We start from the raw sequence: 18,357 nt of genomic DNA on the forward strand, positions 1-18,357 counted from the left end.
TGTGAGTCCAAAATGATCAAAGTTCCTGGTTCTGAAAAGGCTCCTACGCATAATCAGCCAAATATCCTTGCAAGCCCCCATCCTGTGTTCATTGGCAGGAGCTGGAGTGAGCCAAGCCATCCTGGGCAGACCAGCACATGTGTCTTCATGTTCCCAATACGCATCACTCCTTGAATGCTCAAACAGGGCTAGAGAGGGTTAACACATGCATATTTCTTCACTTATTCATTTTGGAAAAAAGAAAGCAAGCCTGGAGAATTTGTTTACTTATTGACAAGTATTTATTTAAATCAGTTACATCTGTTCTGTAGATGTCTCCAGAGAGAGGGGAGGGGGGTTTGCCACTCATGAACATTTACATAGCATTTAATGAACTATAAATTAAGCATTTATGCATCATGTAGAAAGAGCTCTCTTAAATGAAGCAATAATCTATCTTTTTTTAAAAAAAATCTTTTTTAAAAAAAATGCCTATAGTGAGATTGCAGAGCTTGGAACTGGTTCAGACTATATAAAACCGGGATGTTCAAATTATCTGTTCTTAGTGGCCTCTCTGTTTCCTGTCCTTTTACCCAGACCTTCATTCAGAGCCAGATCTGCATTTTGCCAGGCCGCTGGACACTTTACTTCTGATCAGACGTGGTAATAAAATTGGCGCCACTTGGCGCTGAGAGCTTTTAGCTGTGGGGAACATGGAGCTGGCTGCAGCATTGAACACAAACCTCAAATACTGATGAAGCATGAACTCATGGAGCACCTCTGTTTGTGCTGCAGACATTGGTCTGATCCAGCACTGCCTTTTCACAGGGAACCCTTGCTTCGTAAAACTGCAGGGATGGATCTAGAAAACTCAAGTAAAGAACCTTCAGCCCTACACCAATCTATGGTCCTCACCTCCAGGCTGTCAGTAATTTGATGGGTGGATTCATGCACATACTGGAAACTGTGGTTTGTGCAATTGAAGTGGGTGAATGCAATGTCACCTTAGTGCACTAAATCCACTTATTTGTGGTTAGGAAAGTGATCAGGAAATGCACCGAACAGATGAGTAATGGCAATTCTTTAAAAAGTGCAAGCAAATCAGGACGAATGCTCATTATCATATAGGTGTAACGGTAAAGGTGACCCCTGACCATTAGGTCCAGTTGTGGCCGACTCTGGGGTTGCGGTGCTCATCTCGCTTTCCTGGCCGAGGGAGCCGGCGTACAGCTCCCGGGTCATGTGGCCAGCATGACTAAGCCGCTTCTGGCGAACCAGAGCAGCGCACAGAAATGCCGTTTACCTTCCCGCCAGAGCAGTACCTATTAATCTACTTGCACTGTGACATGCTTTCAAACTGCTTGGTTGGCAGGAGCAGGTACCGAGCTCTCAATCAAGTCCCTTATGCTAGAGAGGATGTCAGAAGTTAAGTTCATCTTTCCTTATGTGGTGGGAATGCAAACCTGTAAAAAGATTTTGGGAAATCACCTTTGAAGAAGTTTCTTCCGTTACCGGACAGGTGATACAACCTGATCCCAAGCTAGCTTTATTAAATCTTTTTATAGATGGACATAAAAGATATAGTTTAAGGACCTACTAATCTTTTTTTTCCTGTCTTCAGCTAGAAATATAACAACACAATCTCAGGAAACAGCTGCTAACTTAACTCTTAGAGGCGTGCACTATAGCCCTTCTGGAAAAAGTAAAGAGGCATCTCAGAGCACTCAGGAAAACAAAGGCGAAAAGTAATGTTGAAACTGTATAACACATCGTGTTCATTCAGTACACCAGAAAGGACAATGTCATCCCCTCATCTCCTCCGGGACAACCTGCTAAGATAGAGAGTAGGAGACAGCTCACAGATGTAATCAGTTCTAAACTATTTACAAACTTACTTGGTGCTTGACTGAATCATTTGCATTGTGTATGCATGGAACGTTCTTGGAGTGTGGGTGTGGGTGTTTGTGGATCATTATACGTATTTTTAGAAACTGCAAAATCAGGAAATGCAAATAAATAAATAAATATTGTTTCAAAGGTTGGGTGCCTTTCCTTCTCTCTGCTGAGTGGTAGAAAGAGCACAGAGTCTGTGGTCCTTTGGAGAATTGAAACATGGCAGAGACCGGCATAGTTTTAAGAAATATGGTTTATTCGCCTATTTACACCTTCAGTCTGCATGGAGGGAGTCCAGAACTTACAGCATGGTCGTTTCAAGAGGGATTTGTCGCCCACTGCAGTGCAGCCAGTCTTCTGCCTGGCCTCAGATGTCTTTTGAAAATGGTCTTCCTTAGAAGTGAAATTCTGGGCAATATATTAGCCACACCTTGAATACATTTGGAGGAGCTGTTAGGAGGGGTGAGGTAAAACAGCATCCTAGGCCACTACAAGTCTGTTCCACTAACCAACAGCTGCCCATACTGCTATATAAGAGATCCACTTGGGCACTATTTGGTCATTTCCAAAACTGCCCTTGATTGCTTTGCCCATCTCAAGGTTTATCTGCTTTCCAATCCCTTCCGAAATATGGTAAGCATCTCTTAATTTTGTTCCAGAAGACAGAAAACTCTTTGTGGGTATGCTCAACAAACAGCAATCAGAAGACGACGTGCGCCGGCTATTCGAGGCATTTGGCAATATCGAGGAGTGCACGATCCTTCGGGGACCAGATGGCAACAGCAAAGGTACTGTATTTTTCGCTCCATAAGATGCACCTGACCATAAGACACACCTAGTTTTTAGAGGAGGAAAGGGGGAAAGACCCGTTTTGGGGGGATCAGCTCACAGCTTCTTTTGCAAAGGGGGAAAGCCCCGGTTTTTTGAGGATCAGCTCAAAGTTGTTGAGCTTACTTTGCAAAGGAAAAAAATCCTGTTTTTATGCGGTTCAACTCACAGTTCTGCAGCTTCTTTAGGAAAGGAAAGGGAGCCGTTTCTACAGTTTCCAGACTGATAATCTAATCAGCCAATCACATGTCGCTGGGGAAACAAACAGTCTCCATTTTGACATTCAACAATGGAGGCCTGGGCAAGGGACCGGGGCCGGAAAGGAAGCCAGCGATTGACCACACATTCGCTCCATAAGACGCACAGACATTTCCCCTTCCTTTTTAGGAGGAAAAAAGTGCGTCTTATGGAGCAAAAAATATGGTAAGTGAGGTGGAGGAAGGAGCCGGCCCAAACTGCACCACCTGAAATGACTCCTGCTCAGGTGAGGAGCCGTCGAACAAGCAAGCCTCGTCATTATGAGGTGGGCAGGTTCCGTTCATGTTGTGGAAGCGCCCTTCCCCACCAGAGCCCACGAGATGGAATGCAAAACTAATAAAAGCTGCAATGTAATGATACAGGCAAGGACTGCAGCTCACCAGGACAGTGCCTGCTTGGCATGTAGAAGGCCCCCAGGTTCAGTCCTCACCATCTCTAGGTAGGGCTGGAATAGACACCCCTGTCTGAATCCTTGGAGAGTTCTGAGCTGCGTGGAGCAACAGACTCACCTGTGGTCTTCCTTAGGTTATTTTTTTAATTACTTTTTTATTCAAAATTAAAACAAAACATATTATTCCGAAACATATCATCCTTATTCCCCCCCCATTTTTCCTCCCTCCCCTCCCTCCCCCCACAGAACCCACCCCCCGACTTCCCCCAGTTCCAGTCTTTGATTTCTCTAAGAATGCTGTTTTCTGCATGTTACACAAACCATTTAGCTGATAATTATCAATAAAAAGTTTGTGAATGTTTATTCAAAACCAGCCAAGGAGTCCAGTTCACTTTGTTGCATCTTCAAATACTTTGTAAAGGGTTCCCATTCATCTTTAAAGTCACAGTTATCCTTGTCCCATAGCTTGTATGTCAGTTTTGTCAGTTCTACATAGTCCATCAATTTTTCTTGCCGTGATTCCTTAGTTGGGGTTTCTTCAGTCTTCCATCCTTGTGCTATTAAAACTATCGCAGCCGTTGTCGCATACATGAAGATGTTTTTCAGCTTTTTTGGCAGATCTTTCCCTACAAAATGTTAAATGGAACATTTTCTTCATTTCGTTGTATATCATTTCCCAAATTTTTTAATTACCTTACAATCCCACCGCATATGATAAAATGTCCCCTCCTTTTCTTTACACTTCCAACGTATATTTGAACTAGTTTTATACATTTTCCCTAACTGCAATTCCTTAGGTTATTTTTGGTACCAGGGAGATGGCTTGGTATTCCCTGCAGTCTTTTAATTCTTAGTGCATTCCAGATCTCTGGCGCTTAGTATTTTCCTCCTGCTGGTTTTATGTTGACTTGCACTGACCTTTTGTTAGTAGCATGGGTATTATCTTGATACTGGAAATTTCCTCTCTTTTTTTGAGTTTTATTTATTTATTAATGTTCTTATGTTACATCGGTAAACCTTATCATATTACATCACAAGGCTTATTATAAAATAAATTTTAGCATGTATACAAAGTTTATATACCTAAAGAAAAGAAACAAGGACCAAAAGCTATTCCAAAATCATATATGTACCAACACTTTGGACTTCCTGTCTATCCCGTTGTATATTCCTTTTTTACAAATGAATGTACTCTTATTATTGTATATTTCTTTACATTTTACCTAATACATTCCTATATCAATATGTACCCTTGGTCTTATTTCCCAACTCAGTCTCTCTCCAATATCAATCGAATGCTAGCATAGATAGCGAACCTTTACTGTATTTTTGAACATATATCTTATATCTATCCCTGATATTGGAAATTTCCAGGGTGAGTCTCTCCCCCCCTTTTAAAGTTGGGTGCTCCCCACTTTATGTAATTTCACATAAGTGGGGGGGGGGTGCCTTTATTGCAACAAGTTGATTGGAAGGAGGGAGGGAGAGTTTTGATTACTATTCATTGAACAATTCTCCCCACCTGCAATTTCTATATTTTCAGGTGGGCATTAAAAAACAAACAAACCTGCAAATACCTGGTTCAGCCACTGACATTTTGTCATTTGTAGAGTTTGCAAACTAATTTAACATGTAATCTGAAGTTCGTTCCTTTCCCCTAGCCGTTATCTGTCGGCTCTTTCAGTTTAGATAGGGACCCTTTCCTTCTCTCGTCATTAAATATTGATCCTCTCGTATTATATCATCATGTGCAAGAACCCGAAAGATTATTCCAGTCTTACTGAGGGAGTTCATATGTCAGCAGCTGTTTTGAGAGGTGACAGCATTCACAGACATCAATTCTGTCAGGCAGAGGAGAGAAGCCTTGCCAACCATGAAAATATTAGAGAATCCTAAAATTTTCAGAGTTGGAAGGAGGGACCCAAAGGTCATCTAGTCCAACCGCCTGCAGCTAGATAGAATAGTTGCATTAAGTCAGATCTCTTGAGCTTTCCCCACAAAACCCTGAGAAATAAGATGTAAAAGTGAAAACTACACATCCCAGGCAAAGAACTGAGAAACAGGGACTCAATAACTATAAATGATGTTCACCAGTGGTTATAGTCTCTGTTTTAGAGCTCTGCCGATCGGAAGGTTGGCGGTTCGAATCCCCACGATGGGATGAGCTCCCGTTGTTCGGTCCCTGCTCCTGCCAACCTAGCAGTTCGAAAGCATGCCAGTGCAAGTAGATAAATAGGTACCGCTCCGGCGGGAAGGGATACGGCATTTCCGTGCGCTGTTCTGGTTCGCCAGAAGTGGCTTAGTCATGCTGGCCACATGACCCAGAAAATCTGTCTGCAGACAAACGCCAGCTCCCTCGGCCAGTAAAGCAAGATGAGCACCGCAACCCCAGAGTCATCTGCGACCGGACTTAACTGTCAGGGGTTCTTTTAAGGCACTTTGAGGATCACTCCGTGTGAGCGAGTTTCCCTGAATGTAGGAAAGTGTGAAAGCCGCTTTGACAGGTACATCAGTGCACATCAGCCACCATTGCATGTCACTTGACAGACACCACTGCATGTCAGCTAACTCAACAGCACTGGGTATCGAGCAGAGAGATCCAATATTTGACAAATGCTCACATATTTAGAGAATATCTGAATAACACTCAGTAACAGCATGTGTAAAGGAGACTTTATGGCATCAAATTTGTTTTGATTCAGCTTGTAGCATTACAAGCTGTTTCGATTTAAAATGTTCTTCCCCTACTTCTGAGGGACTAGCAAAGGAATCATAAACACTGATTTATTCTTAAATAACGGTGTCCGCATTTTGAAAAATCAACATTCCCTCTTGAACAACGTCAATGTATAGAACAGCGATTGTGGGAAATTACCTTAATGCTGCTCTATAAACCCCCCTCTTACTTTCTGATCCTCAACCACCATGTTTCTGTCTCTGCAACTATGAGGGCTAGAAAATGACTTTTTGCAAAATGTGAAAGTTGTGACTCATGGGGGTCAGGTAAGACCACACATTGCCAGATGCTGAACTAAGGTGAAGGACCAAGGGAGTTGCCTGGAAAAAGGATTCAGGTTACACTGAGATGTGGGTGCTGCTCTTTCCATTGATAGAATCATAGAACTGTAGACTTGAAAGGGATGCCAAGAATCATCTAATCCAACCAGTCCATGCGTTCCACCTTCTTATATCTTTTTCCTCTTCTTTTTTCCCTACAGGGTGCGCGTTTGTGAAATATTCCTCACATGCGGAAGCGCAGGCCGCCATCAATGCCTTGCACGGAAGCCAGACAATGCCGGTGAGGACTAGGTCTCTTTGTTGGGCAAATAATTCCAGGTCATGGATCCAAAATGCTCGAATAGTCATTCCGTTGGAGCTGCCTACTGAAGGCAGTTTTTTGTATACTGCGAAAGTAGCCAAGTCCTCCAGCCAATGAGCAATTGGGCAAGATGTACATTCCTGGGTTGTAACCCCAGACTTTCTAGAATCATAGAAACATAGAGTTGTAGAGCTGGAAGGGACCCTGAGGATCCAGGGAACCAGGCAGAGGGCCTTCTCGGTGGTGGCGCCCGCCCTGTGGAACGCCCTCCCATCAGATGTCAAAGAGAAAAACAACTACCTGACATTTAGAAGACATCTGAAGGCTGTTCAGGGAAGTTTTTAATGTGTGACATTTTAATGTATTTTTAATCTTTGTTGTAAGCCGCCCAGAGTGGCTGGGGAAACCCAGCCAGATGGGCAGGGTACAATTATTATTATTATTATTATTATTATTATTATTATTATTATTATTATTATGTCCAACACCCTGAAATGCAGGAATATGCAGCTGTCCTATATGGGGATCAAACCTGCAACCTTGGCATTATCAGCTAACCAGCTGAGATGAGATCCACACACACCACCACCACCTTTTATTCAAAGAACCCAGGGTTGTGTACAACCTTAAAACATAATTATGGTGGATAATAGTAAAAGCACAACAAAATAATAAAGCACAGCATAATAATAAGATAATTGCAATAGCAGTTCTCCCACATTTGACAGGTCATAGATATCATCATCGTCATTTATTACTTATACCCCACCCATCTGGCTGGGTCTCCCCAGCCACCCTGGGTGGCTTCCAACAAAATACAGTGGTCTGTTAAACATTAAAAGCTTCCCTAAACGAAAGCGTGAGTAAAGGGTGAGAATAATCCAGTTATGTTACCCCTCCATCAAGGCTCACAGTGTTGGAAGAGAACTGAATATAGCATGTGTTTTCAAGAATTTTAGGGCTCTTCCCAGGACCAAGTTATCACAGACAATGACTCCCATCCCAAATGGCGCCATTGGAGGGCGTGACCAGATCATATGCTTCAGCCCTGCGGTAGGGTACCACAGTGTGAGCAGGTGTCTATGGGTGCAAGACATTTTTGACAAAGAAGAGTTTGGATTTGATATCCCACTTTATCATTACCCGAAGGAGTCTCGAAGCGGCTAACAATCTCCCCCACAACAAACACTCTGTGAAGTGAGTGGGGCTGAGAGACTTCAGAGAAGTGCGACTAGCCCAAGGTCACCCAGCAGCTGCATGTGGAGGAGCAGGGAAGCGAACCCGGTTCACCAGATTACGAGTCTACCGCTCTTAACCACTACACCACACTGGCAATGAGAAGTCCCAATATGTTCCAAATACAATGAGAGAAACCTTAGACACGCCAACACTGTTTGCCATGGTTTCAAGTATGGGGGGCAGTCCAGCTCTCTTAGCTATTCACATTAGATTTCGCTTAACACAATAGGATCTTATAAGGGTAGGTTGTGGGTTATGGATCAGGGTGATCCAGTCTTTTAATAAACCTGGTGTTTCAGAGGCGCTTAAAGCTGCTAGGTCATAAACAGAAACTAAGAGGCTTGCAAATGCTGCCACGTTGCAAATGCTGCCACTCTGCCGAAGGGGGCAGGCTGAACTGATTCCCCCTGTCCCCCCCAAAAGAGGGGGGAAACATTGTCATCTGGACTCGCCAACTGGTTTAGCGAAGACAGCAGCTCTGTCGCCCATTGATTCCACAGAACCACCTTGCCGCCACTTTTCATGCAGAGGGTAACATCACAAAGTGAGTAAACAGGAGCAGGTTCCATAGTTCTATGTGCTGGATCAAATCCAGTTCTGTTGGACCTTCATTCTGTAAAAGAGAGAGGAGTCCCCATCTCTTCTCTCCTGCCTCCCCAGTTCTTCCAATTCAGTTCAGCCAATTTCAGCCTTGCTCTCCCCATCCTCATGTTGCGCCAACGGGCGCATGCATCATCATTCCTGTCAGGTCTCGAGCCGTTTGCTCCTGAGGCAAGCTCCTGCTCCTCCACAGCTGTCAGGATTATTGCTGCACTGTGGCTCCCTGTTCACACAGCATATGCTACCTAATGGTTTCCAAAAAGGCAACTTTCTTTGATGAAAGTTTCATTTCTCTTTCCTCCTCCCCTGGAAGCCAGGCTGCCTTGCACCCGCCATGTTTCCTGTAGTCCCCCTGTAGGTCAATAATGTCAGAATCATCATTGAGTTCCATCAAAGGACCCGTCACCAAGAGGCAATGGGTATCCAAAAGTCACAGGTTCAACCCCTGGCAACTCAAGGAGCAGAGCTGGGTGGAAATGACCTTGTGCTGCCAGTGGAAGCTCTCTGTTGTTGTTTTCATAATTTTTCAATGAGTTTTCAAACAATTTAACCAACTGAAGTCAATTCCAATGCAGTATTCCCTTAAAATTTTGACTTCCCACCCTTACTTCCACAATGTTTCTATTCAAAGCGCTCATCTACTGCCATAAATGTAATATTTCACTAAAACATATGGCCTACATTACATTCCTTTATCATTCTCATTCCTTTGCTTCTATTTCAAGTTCTGCCTGTGATTTCATTTCATGTTTTCTCAGATAATCCAAAAAGGGTCTCTATTCTTCTGCAAGCATTTTTTCTTTTCGGTCTCTTACTTTTGCTATCAGTTTCCCATCTCCATGTAGTCCAATAATATCCAAGTCCACTCCTCTTTCGTTGGAACTTCTTCCTTCCATTTCAGTGCGTACAGAATTCTGGCTGCGGTAGTACAATACATAAACAGTTTGACCAACTTTTGGGGGAACCTCTGTCCCTATTAAATATGCTTCAGCAGATAGTTCTGGACTAGAGATGGACATAAGAGAATCCCTGATGGATCAAGCCAATGGGGACCCACTGAGTTCAGCATCCTGTTTTCATGGTGGCCACCCAGATTCCCATGGCAATCCATCGAGCGAGACTTGAGTTCATGAGCGATTCCCCAGTTGCGATTCCCCTGCAGCTGGTATTCAGAGATACTTCACCATGAGGTGGGGGATAATCCTTGCAGTAAATGACATAGCTCAGTCGGTAGAGCATGAGAATCTCATTCTCAAGTTCATGGATTCGAGTCCCACATTGGCCCAAAAGATTCCTGCATTTCAGGGGGATTAAAAGACCTTAGTGCATTTCAGGTGGATTAAATGATCTTAGTGGATTCTTCCAACTCTACAATCCTATGATTCTATGAAGAAAACATGTGTTGGGGAGAAGGCTCGGGATAGGCTAATCTCCCTGGCATTTTTCAGTGTGCATTATTGGGTTTCTTCCCCATGGAAGAAATCAGCATGCTCCTCTGTCCCCACTAATGCTCTTTCAGCAGGATCCTGGCAAGGTGTAGGGTAATGTGCATGAACCATCCTCAGTTTTACACATGTACATGCCACAGGATTCAGCCCTAAGTAATGAACAAGGAAACGACCATTAGTCAATTGTTTTTGAAGAAGGAGATATGTGGGTTAAGCCTAGGCATGCATGACTCTTATCAGTTTTGGTTATCTACATTTCTTGCTTTTGTGCTTTCCCTGGTTCCTTCATGACTACTCCCTCCTGTTGCCCAGCAGATTTAAAAAGGTTTCTGGCTCAGAGGGTGATGTTTCTGGGGGAGAAATTCAACTTTGTTTGCATTTTAATGAGAAACAACCTAACATGCAAACTGAGAATATCTACACCCTTTTAGAATGTGGCCCTTTTTTTGGGGGGGGGTGTTATTGGGTTATCGTTTTTAGTTTGATTTTATATGTTGTGGTCTTGGGTATGAACCGCTCTGAGACCTCCGTGTATAGGGCGGTGTATAAACTGAATTAATAATAATAATGATGATGATGATGATGATGATGATGATGATGATGATGATAATAATACATACATACATACATACATACATACATACATACATACAAAACGCAGAGCGAAACACAGCCACCCTTCCAAATTCACACTTCTCTGAATTTTGTGGTGCAGCTCTCCAGCCAGGTAATAGGTACAATAATACATAGCTTGGGGGGGAAGAGTCTAAAATGCATGTATTAGTGAAAATAGCATGCATATGCACCTTATATTAAGGGGATTTGATTGCTGAACTATGCATGGTAGCCAAAAACGGCATGCAAAACTGTTTATATCAGGAGGCTGCAAAAATGTGGAGACTGGAAAAATGAGAAAGAGACAGAAATTGGCCACAGAAGTGATATTTGGCTCACAGGCACAGGTATCCAAAGATAGAAGCACCACTCTGGGAGAGTTCTTCCCAACCTGTAACTCTCCAGAAGTTTTGGACTACAACTCCCATCATCCCCTGCCAGCGCTGGCTGTGCATGATGGGAGTTGTAGTCAAAGAACCTCTGGAGAGCACCAGGATAGCGAATCTGGCTATAGGAAAGCAGGCTATGCGATCTCGATTAAGTTGTATCCTGCAAAAGGGGGAGCAGGGAGAGCGCTACGCATTGTATATGCACTGTGGAGCCAAACCGCTAACTTGGCAGAAAAAACTGCCTGACAAGGAGGATCACAATGGACCTTGGCAGTGTCAGGGCCACGGGTGTCGTAGATCAGCACTGATATATTTTTTAACAATTATTTTGATATAAACCGCTGCAAACCCGAGAGGCACCATGTAAATGGGAAGCAGTGGGGCTTGTAATTAGATTTGTGTACACTTTCATAAATTGCTGGGAAGCATCAAAGGCTGTGGCACACTTTATATATCCTTCTTCTGTTAATTGAACAGTTGATGTGTGGATGGGAAAAAGTGTTGGCTTTGCGGAGTACTATTTACAGACCCGCTGACAGCTGCGCCGCGAAAATTAACAGGAACAGAGCAGCCTCAGCTCCTCACCAGAAGGGACTGGTTTCAGATGGAATGGTTGCGCTCCTGGGGAGGGAGGGGGGCTGTTGTCACCTCACTCTAAGAACTTAAGAAGTGTCTTGCTGGATCAGGCCAAAGACCTATCCTGCTCCATCTTCCAGGAGCCAGCCCTTTAGCTATCTGATGATGGCTATAATCTCCTCTCAGGCTAAACATACCCAGCTCCTTCAACCATTCCTCATAAGGCTTGCTTTCCAGACCCAGAAGAAATCCATCCTTTTTTCTGCCCTGAGTCTTCCAACATTCAGCTTCATTGGATATCTGTGAGTTCTGGAGTTCAGAGAGACAGAGGAAAAAACTTTCTGTGTCCACTTTCTCAGTGTCATGCAAAATTTTATGCACATCTGTCATGTCCCCTGTTCCTTGGCTGCTCTCTAAATAAAAAAGTCCCAAACTCTGCAACTTTTCCTAATACAGGAGTCATTCCTGCATTAGCCTTGATCATTTCAGCGGCCCTTTTCTGAACTTTTCCAGCTCTACCACGTGAGTGTGAGGTGACCAGAACAGTCTTCCCCCCTCTTCCCCAGTTCCCCTTTGAAAGCTGCCTAGCCTGTGGCCATCACCACCTCCTGCGACAGCAAATTCCACAAGTCAACAGGGCATCCTGCAAAAACAAGTTTTCCTTTTCTTCTTTCTTCCACTTTCTGGACTCAGAATAAGACATTCCACTCGGTGGCCCTTCCTTCTCATAGCCCCCACTAATATCTCACTGCATTCCCCGCTGGCCAGACAACTAGTTAGCACCTCACATCACAATAATGCCTCTTGTGAGCGCATGGCGGTGTGTATGCATGTCCGTGAGTAGTTTTGCTAATCCGCAGGACAACTTCCTCTCCCCTCACCCCACTCCCCGCTCCGCACACCCTCCCTATTGTTCCATAAATGAACTAATAAATCAGATGTTCCTAAGCCCCGGAATAGAAAGCTAGTCAGCCCGGCCTCTTGACAGAGGGTATGAATCATCGCGGCTCTGAAGATGGCCTTTTGGGGCATAAAGACCTCATCCGATCTACTTTCCTTCTCTAGTCACATCTCGGAAACAGTTCAGGCATCTGGCAGGGCAGCTAAGAGGCCCAGGGGGACTTCACAGGCATCTTTTCTCTCTATCTCCGTCTCCTTCTCTCTCTCTCTCTCTCTCTCTCCTTCTGCGCCTCTCTCTCTCTCTGTTCCCCTTCAAAGTCTTCTGCCACTGCAGAATCCATTACACCCAAATGGGATAAGTGGGAGATAGCCAATGGCAGTTCTCCCAGCCTCACAGAAGACAAAAGGAGCTAATTGGTGCTCTAACGGCCTTTTATTGGCCTGTGGGGAGAAAGGGAGCTAAATCAGCAATACCTGGCGAGGAGGAAAGGGCTAGGAAGGCACAGGGAATGAGAAGATACAACACACTCCAGCCTCTGGGTGATACTGCTCAGATTTAGACCCAGGACGGCCCTACCATTAGGTGGAGTGAGACAGCTGCCTCAGGCAGCCCATGCCGGGAGGCAGGGAGTGGCAGAAGTTGTGGGAGAGACACAGCCAGCCCCAAAGTGGACCTGGCGACCTCAGGTGTGGCAGAGCAGGAGGCTCCAACACCAACTTTGAAGAAATAGTCAACTGCCTCTCTGGCTGGCTTCTGTGAAATGGAACCAGGGGTGGGAGGGATCTTGTCCTTAACCTCAGCAGCAGGTGTCCTGGCCGTCTTGTACAATGTGCTGCCATCAACAGTCACAAGAGGCAGTTGCCCAGGTGTGATGCTGCTGTGATCACTTATAAGCACCAGCAGTTTTATGTACATTTATTTGCAAAAAAAAATCACATCCAGAGCACGGCTTCTCGACTGCTCACATTGACAATAGTTGGTCAGTCTGAATCTTCGCCCCGCCCATAGCAGGAAGGACACCAAACTCCCGCCCTTCCTCTCTTGCCCTTCCATTGCCCTCTGATCTTATCCAGTCTCCTAGAATGGGGACTGAGAGGCTGGCCTCCACCCTCCCCACTTCCACTCGGCGCAGACCTCTGCTTATCTGCTGATTGCCTAGCAACACTCTGGCTGCCTTCCAACTCTTCCTCTTCTTGAGAGCTAACAGAGTCTTCTCTGGGATCGAATTGCCCTTTCTCGACTCTGTCAGCCAGCTCTCATCTGCAGAGTTGGTCCCTTGTTCACTGAGTTCAGTTTCTGAGTCTGATTCCTCCTTCATTCTGGGGGCCACGTTCCTGACAGGCTGCACCTGTAATTACATAATTGGACATCCCTTTATTTTCTTCCTTGCTGGTGCAGCTGGGAAGTCCACAGTGCCTGGCACCATCCCTGGGCACAGGCGGCAGCACCTCCTGGCATTATGTCCTGGGTTCTTCTGTTAGTGAGTCCTCCATCGGCTGATCTCAAAGTCGGGACCACCTATCCAAAAGGCCTCACATCCCCTCCCAGTCTGCTAGGCCTGGAGCTTCTGGTAGGACTCCTCAGAACCTGCCAGGTTAGCTAAGAAGCCCAAGTGGTGTTGAAAGTCTCCCTTTCCCTCACTAACCCAGTTCCCAGTCCCAGCCAGTATGACCAATGGTCAGGGTGGTGAAAGTTGCAGAGTTGGAAGAGCCACTGGTTCCCTGCCCCTGCACTGAGAGAAGGCAGAGGGATAGAAGTAGCTTGGACAGTAAAGGCAAGTGATGGTCTAGCTCAGGAATGAGAAACCTGTTGCACTTCCATTTCCATCAGCCGTTTTCAGGGGTGCTGACAAGTGTGCACTGTGGGAAGGGGGACTGGAGTCTGACTCGGGAGAGGGGGGCAGTGATTTGTGGGGGACAGCCATGGGGCAACAGCCAGAGGCAGGGGAAACTTCAAAGCTGGAGGATGGAGCACAGAATGGGTCAGAAGAAGAGGAGGAAGAGGCAGGTCAGGCAGGTGAAGAGCCAGCAGCTTTCCCATCCTCTCTTGCACCACTGTCTCCCAGAACCAGGAGGGGACTGAAGAGGGATGAGCAGAGGAAGCTTTTCTGCAGGCATAGTCTCTGGCTGCATGTGTGCAACCTGTTAGGGAAGGTACATAAACTGGTGGAGGAGAAGTGATCCCCTGTTGCTGCAACTGCTGCATAGAGTGCAGAGCTGGGAATAGCTGCCTAGACACTAGATTGGTGTGCATAGATATGCAGAGCTATAATGCTATCTTTGACCATAAAGAGTCAACTATCTGCCATGTGCATTCCTTTGAGCTCCTTGACAGCTGCAGCAGTACAGCCAGTGATCAGGGATGATGGGAGATGCAGTTGGACATCTGGAGAGCCAAAGGTTCCACTAAGGGAAGTCAAGAGGGAAAGAGGTAGCTAGGGGCAGCAAAGGCAGGTGATGGTCTAGTTCAGGAACGAGGAACCTGTGGATTTCAACTTCCCTCAGCCCCAGCTGGCATGGCCAGGGATCGGGGATGAAGTGAGATGCATCTGAACATCTGGAGAGCCACAAGTGTCTCTGATGTAGACAGCACAGAGATGGACCGATGCTCCGACAGTTGAAAGCAGGTTCCCTTTGATACTTGGCAAAACTTTGTTGTTGTGGTGGTTTAGTCGTTTAGTCGTGTCCGACTCTTTGTAACCCCATGGACCAGAGCACACCAGGCACTCCTGTCTTCCACTGCCTCCCACAGTTTGGTCAAACTCATGCTGGTAGCTTTGAGAACACTGTCCAACCATCTCGTCCACTGCCGTCCCCTTCTCCTTATGCCCTCCATCTTTCCCAACATCAGGGTCTTTTCCAGGGAGTCTTCTCTTCTCAGGAGGTGGCCACAGTCTTGGAGCCTCAGCTTCAGGATCTGTCCTTCCAGTGAGCACTCAGGGCTGATTTCTTTCAGAATGGATAGGTTTGATCTTCTTGCAGTCCATGGGACTCTCAAGAGTCTCCTCCAGAAACTTTATTTTCAGCTAAAATGCACTCGCCTGTTCAATTAAAAACGAGGCAAAATAAATAAAATCTGGGCTGTATTTCTGCAGATAACCATGGCAGTGGGGGCAGGGGTTGGGATCCAGCAGCAGAGTCTTGCCCAAAGGCTGATCCAGAAATACAGCCTTTTATAAGGTGAGATTAGCAGTCCTCGGAGGCAGCTTCTCCCCTGGTTAAAGAGTGCAGAGTGACAAAGACAGAGCGAGGGGCAGGGCACATCCATCCAGGAGCCGGAGTGACACAGCCTGTGGCGAACTCATCCTCCTTGGTTATGGGGCTCTTCAGGGAATATTGAAATAGCGAGAGGCGCTCAGAGGGGCTTCCTGAGTTATAATTTATTTGCAGAGTGCTTGATTTAAGTCTCCTCCCCAGTCTCCATCCCTTACTGGTTGTCACTGTGAGCCACAGTAATTACTTTCTGCCAGAGACGACTGAATTTTTTAACTTGCGGAGAAGTTAAGCCCGATTTTAATTGGGAAAGATCTTCTCTCTCCCCCACCTCCTTTCCCTTCCTTAGGCCTGCAGAGAAAAGGCTGCTTTGCAGTATTTTCTCCGAATATCCGCCCCATTTTTTTTTTTTAATGGAAGCCACCAAAATCATTTATCCCCTCCACCAAAGTTTGGGACGTACTGCAGGGAGAAAACTGGTTGCCACCAATGCAGCTGCCAACCCAGTTGGCTCATGTTCCTACTGGCAGTGGCAACAACAACAAAATCTTAGGAAAGTAGGAATATATTTCCTCTCCCTTCAGGAAATTTAGGGAATGGTCTTATTTCCTCCTCCATCACCCCTGCAATTTATTTGCCCACAAATAGGGTGGGAAATTTCAAGAGCCCATTTGCACACACACGCGGGTGGCGCTGTGGGTTAAACCACAGAGCCTAGGACTTGCCGATCAGAAGGTCGGCGGTTCGAATCCCCGCGACAGGGTGAGCTCCCGTTGCTCGGTCCCTGCTCCTGCCAACCTAGCAGTTCGAAAGCACGTCAAAGTGCAAGTAGATAAATAGGTATCGCTCCAGCGGGAAGGTAAACGGTGTTTCCGTGCGCTGCTCTGGTTCGCCAGAAGGGGCTTAGTCATGCTGGCCACATGACCCGGAAGCTGTATGCCGGCTCCCTCAGCCAATAAAGCGAGATGAGCACTGCAACCCCAGAGTCGTCCGCGACTGGACCTAACGGTCAGGGATCCCTTTACCTTTACCTGACTTGCTCAGGGAGAATAAAATGCCCCCCTAGACATGTACAGAGTATTTTGAACCGCCCAATCTTAAACCAGTAGGAAACTGTTGTGAGTCAAACCAATGGCCATCTAGCTTCACCTTGTAAACACTGACTGGTAGCAGCTCTCCACAGAGACGCCAGGGGCTGTTATGGTTGCTGGTCATTGCATTTATATCCCACCTTCAAGGAGTTCAAGGTTGTGTACATTGTTTTTCCACCTTCTCGTTTAATCCCCACAACACCAGCCCTGAGAGGTAGGTGAGGCTGAGAGGCAGTGGCTGACTGCCAAGGTCAGCCAGTGAGTCTCATGGCCAAGTGGGCACTTAACCCTGGTCTTCCAGGTCCTAGTAAAGGTAAAGGGTAAAGGGACCCCTGACCATTAGGTCCAGTTGTGGCCGACTCTGAGGTTGCGGCGCTCATCTCACTCTATAGGCCAAGGGAGCCGGCGTTTGTCCGCAGACAGCTTCCAGGTCATGTGGCCAGCATGACTAAACCGCTTCTGGCAAACCAGAGCAGCACATGGAAACACCGTTTACCTTCCCGCTGGAGCAGTACCTATTTATTTACTTGCACTTTGACGTGCTTTCGAACTGCTAGGTTGGCAGGAGCAGGGACCGAACAACGGGAGCTCACTCTGTCGCAGGGATTCGAACCGCCAACCTTCAGATCGGCAAGTCCTAGGCTCTGTGGTTTATCCCACAGCGCCACCCGCGTCCCATCCTTCCAGGTCCTAGTCCAATGCTATAACCACTGTACTCTCTCTCCCATCGAATCCGGGACCTTTGACAGGCAAAGTTCAATGATATATGGAGGGCCACAGGCTTCACAGCATTGAGACAGTATCCTGTAAATTTGGGCTGATTCCAGCACTCTGGAGAGCCAGGGCGGATGACAAACCGAATGGAATTCTGCACCGAGAAATGTGAAATGCTATACCTAGGGAGAGAGAACCAGCCAGCTACATTTATGCAAATAACCGTAAGTCAGAGATGCCCGAGGCCCCTGCGAGTTCCTTGACAGGAACCGGAGACAAAAATCTGCCGGACCTACTGGTTTTTTAACCCTTTGGGGCCTATTTATTTTGCAATATACAGTCTCTTAACTTTCCAAAGCAACAGCTCCGGCAAGTGTCGGGTGGGGCCTTTTCGCCGCTATTGTTCACCTAAAGAGAACAAGATTTAACTGCTGTCTCTCTGCAGTTTATGCTTGGCTTGTATTGCATTCAGGCGCAGAGGGAGGGGGGGATGGAAATAGGGCAGAGAGCGGGAGAGGGGGGGCCAGATTTGTTTTCATGGCTTTTAATGAAATATCAATGGATGGATATTTTATTTTGCTGTGAATATGAAATTTTGCCACTGACCTGTCAAGCTCTCATTTTCAAGAAGAACTTTATTTCACACCTCCAGACAGGCTGGGAAATTAGTTTTTCCCCACCGAGGTCTCTCATTAGGGATTACAAAGTGAGGACGGCGCGGAGCAATTGTGACTCCATTTTTATCCTCCCCTCCTGGTCCTGGGCTTGAGGATGCTGAGGTCGGACGGCGGAGGGGAGCGATCCATTACCAGCCGCTGGGAGACTGCCGAGGGAGCTACATTAACCGGCCCTGCCAGGCAGAGAGCGATTGGGTTTTGATAAGCTCTGCGTTTAACTGGCCTGT

General features: G+C 46.3%; 1 protein-coding gene across 13 annotated transcripts in view; it reads left to right on the forward strand.

The window, feature by feature from the left end:
• Positions 1-18,357, forward strand: part of CELF4 (CUGBP Elav-like family member 4) — an 842,420-nt gene that overhangs the window by 740,436 nt on the left and 83,627 nt on the right. For 7 of the 13 annotated variants that reach the window (XR_014012878.1, XM_081212992.1, XM_081213002.1 and 4 more), the window contains exons 4-5: positions 2,532-2,660; positions 6,568-6,647. Coding sequence is in view for 12 of the 13 variants with exons in the window: in XM_081212992.1 (XP_081069118.1) it covers positions 2,532-2,660; positions 6,568-6,647 (209 nt within the window). In the remaining variant the exon portion in view is untranslated. The remainder of the gene's footprint in view (positions 1-2,531; positions 2,661-6,567; positions 6,648-18,357) is intronic. The other 6 variants (XM_081212999.1, XM_081212994.1, XM_081213000.1 and 3 more) reach the window with 1 other exon arrangement.

The sequence above is a fragment of the Podarcis bocagei genome (genome assembly GCF_964188305.1).
Source record: "Podarcis bocagei genome assembly, chromosome: 11".
Taxonomy (NCBI): Eukaryota; Metazoa; Chordata; class Lepidosauria; order Squamata; family Lacertidae; genus Podarcis; species Podarcis bocagei.